A 3,774-nucleotide genomic window follows, 5' to 3' on the forward strand; every position below is an offset into this window, starting at 1 on the left:
CTTAGTCATCATATTATATGGTGTTTCAGTTTCAGTGACACTTTAATTATATTTTATATTTGATAGATATTAGTTAAAACTAAATATATACTTTTAAGATCAAATATTATTTAAGTTTGATCACCGACAATCCATTAATTTATACCACACCATAATATTTTTTTTTTATTTACAGATACAAGGGCAAATATATCACAGAGCAGGTTCACTGTTACCAGTGTCAGATAGCGACAACAAATTCCTGCAAATTTATTTTATGGGCAATTCACCACAAGAAATTGATCTGCGTTATGCACATAACAATTTAGTAAAGAGGTCTATTGTAGAACAATTACAAACTTTATTTCATCAACACAATCAATTGATTATATTGTTTAAAACTGCCCTGGATCTGATGCCATCCGATAATCACAAAATTGTAATCAGAGCTGATAAAACACCTGCAGGTCAACATACAAGACGTTTTAATGCACCAACTATTGATGAAGTTGCTATCGTTGTAGTCGGAGAAAACTTGGAATCCCGTGATATTGTTTTACGTCGTCGGAATGATCAATTACAACGTATAAAGGAAACACACCGCTCATATGATGCACTGCAATATCCCATTATATTTTGGCAAGGTGAAGATGGCTACGATTTCTCAATAAAAATGATAAATCCCATTGCAGGTAACTAAAATATTAGTTTAGCTATGGCGATAATATCTCAGTCATTATATTATGTATTTTAATTTTATATTTGAATGTTATTAAAACAAAATCTATTTACAGGTTCTGAAACCAACAAAAAAGACAGTTCAATGAACTATTATTCATACCGCCTAATGATTCGGGAAAATGAAGATAATCACATATTGAAATGTCGGCGATTATATCACAAATATGTTGTGACATGTATGTTAAAATTGAAACGGAGAGATTAACATTCATCAGGTTGAATCAAACCAAACTCCGATCTGAAGAGTATATTCACCTTCGAGATGCGATTAATACTGATGGAAATGCACAGAATGTCGGTCGGATGACTATTCTTCCAGCAACATACATCGGAAGCCCTCGGCATATGCACGAATATGCTCAAGATGCCATGTCGTATGTTCGTCATTATGGTACAGCAGATTTGTTCATCACATTTACATGCAATCCGCAATGGATAGAAATCAATCAGGAGTTATTCTCTGGGCAATCACCCATTGATCGTCATGATATTACAGCCAGAGTCTTTAGACAAAAGTTGAAATCTTTAATGGATTTCATCGTAAAACATAATGTGTTTGGTGAGACACGCTGCTGGATGTATTCTGTGGAGTGGCAGAAACGAGGATTGCCACATGCACACATTTTGATTTGGTTGGTTGAAAATATAAGGCCAAATGAAGTTGATGCAGTGATATCAGCTGAAATCCCTAATGTACAAGTAGATCCTGGATTGCATGAGGTGTTATCAAAAAACATGATACATGGTCCCTGTGGAACTCTTAATCAAAATTCACCGTGTATGATGGATGGTAAATGTTCAAAACGATATCCACGGACATTAATATCAGAAACAATTACTGGTAATGACGGTTATCCATTGTATCGTCGCAGATCGACAGCAGACAATGGAAAATCAACAATTGTCAAATTAAATCAACAAGATATTGAAATAGATAATCGTTGGATTGTTCCATATTCACCCATTTTATCAAAGACATTCAAAGCACACATCAACGTTGAATCTTGCCATTCAGTGAAATCTATTAAATACATTTGCAAATATGTAACCAAAGGGAGTGATATGGCTGTGATTGGAATTGGTGCAGAGAATCCCAATGATGAAGTTACCCAATACCAAATGGGCCGCTATGTCAGTAGTTATGAATCAGTTTGTCGAATATTTTCTTTTCCTATTCATGAGAGACACCCTTCTGTTGTTAAAAAAAATGTATTAATATAAACAAAATACAAATAAAACATAAAAAAATAAATTGTTCATTGACTCCTTGCTATTATAATATAATATTATCAAAATATAAAATGCATAGCACAATAATAATAAATAATTATCCTCATCTTCTTTTTCTGAACATGAAACTGAGTTTTCATCACTATTGGTATCATTGTATGAAATATATGTTTCTGAATCTGAATCACAATCACTGAATCACTTTTTGAGATCATCATATTTTCATCGTTGTTTTCAGAGTTAAAAGAACTTGATACATTTTGTATTTCTTGTATAACTACAGAAGATTCTTCACAGTTATTTGATTCTATATTTTTAAAATTTCACTTTTTTTTATTTTTTAGCTTCCAATTATAAGATAAGTATGTCAATTTTCCAACTCTCTCTGTAAATAATCTATTTATTTTTTTGCTATGTATTCAAGAAAAAGTGCTAAATGTTCGTTCAGTAGCAGCAAAAGTACAAGGAGCAGTTAATATTCTTACTGCAACTTTAGATATGTGATCTAAGAATTTCCACCACTTCACTAGTTCAGTAATCAAAGAATTTTTCCAAATAAATTTTTTACCAAAATATCCTTGCTTTGATTGATAATTTAAGAGATCATTCATTACATCCATTTTCATTTCAACTCCTAAATTATAAATAAATTATAAAGCATCAACGCGTTCATCTGCATTTAATTCTTTTTTCAACTTTTTTTTCCACATAATTTAACAGATTTCTAACTGTATGAATAAGATTATGATTTGATTCTAAGATTGAAATTCTAAGATTCATTTACTATTGAAGTTAATAAATTTATCATTTTTAAAACTTTTTCCCAAAATTTAGAATCATCAAGTAGTGTCAATTTGATAGGTCTTAATAGTAAAAGTGGAATAGTGTCATCGACTGCCAAAACCTAACATAAGAGATGTAAGCCATGGGCTGCACATCCAAGAAATTGAATCCCTTTAATCACATTTTTTAACAGTTCAAATAATTTCTTAACATTGGCAGCATTATCCCCTATAATAACAAAACAATTTTTCCTTTCCATATGTTTCAATTATTTCAACAATTTGGTTTTTAAATATTCAGCAGTATGATGGTTATTTATGGTGTTTAGAAATTTGACAAACAATGGTTTTGGTTTAGGAATAACAAAGTTTATTATGCCATCATTATTTATATTGGTCCATCCATCCAGTTGATACGTAAATTATTTGCCTCAAGAAGATCATAAGTAATACTACTCTGCATTTCAGCATACACTTTGTCCACATAAACTATAGATATAGATTTTCGACAAAGTAGTTTATAGGTTGATCGAATTTGCTTAAAAAAGTCAATCCAAAGGATGCTCAGTCATTGATAATGGAGATTCACTGACGATGATGGCGAAAGCAAGTTTTTCATTCAAACGTACCTATGAAATTATAACCTCATAAAATAAATTATAAAAAAAAAAAAGAAGTAGGTACCTAAATTAGGTATAGTTTTATAATTTTTGTGTAAACAGATAAGTTTAATAAATGTTATTATATAACAACTTAGAGAACTATGTTACTTAATTCAAATAGATTTAAACTAAGCCTAAATACCTACTTACTGAATAAATATTATGATAAGTAGTAGGTAGAAAAAAAACAAAGTAATAAGCAAATATTGTTTATAAATTTACAAATATAAAATATTATGAAAGATACAACACCAGTATTAAAATAATAAATTATAATTTGTATATTTTCATATAAATTGTAATAGCCATGAATATAATATTATTTATGTAGCTACTTAATTTATTATAGGTTGTAAATGTTATATAGCTTATAAGTAATC

The 3,774-nt window shown here is 29.9% G+C and overlaps 1 protein-coding gene across 1 annotated transcript; it reads left to right on the forward strand.

Annotated features, from left to right (window-relative positions):
- Positions 1 to 861: 861 nt before the first annotated feature.
- Positions 862 to 2,312, forward strand: LOC126551741 (uncharacterized). The gene is made up of 2 exons (XM_050205819.1): positions 862 to 1,851; positions 2,295 to 2,312. Exons 1-2 carry the CDS (start codon positions 862 to 864, stop codon positions 2,310 to 2,312), a joined length of 1,008 nt encoding a protein of 335 aa, XP_050061776.1.
- The last annotated feature ends 1,462 nt before the right edge of the window (positions 2,313 to 3,774 follow it).

Source organism: Aphis gossypii, chromosome X, assembly GCF_020184175.1.
Source record: "Aphis gossypii isolate Hap1 chromosome X, ASM2018417v2, whole genome shotgun sequence".
NCBI lineage: Eukaryota > Metazoa > Arthropoda > Insecta > Hemiptera > Aphididae > Aphis > Aphis gossypii.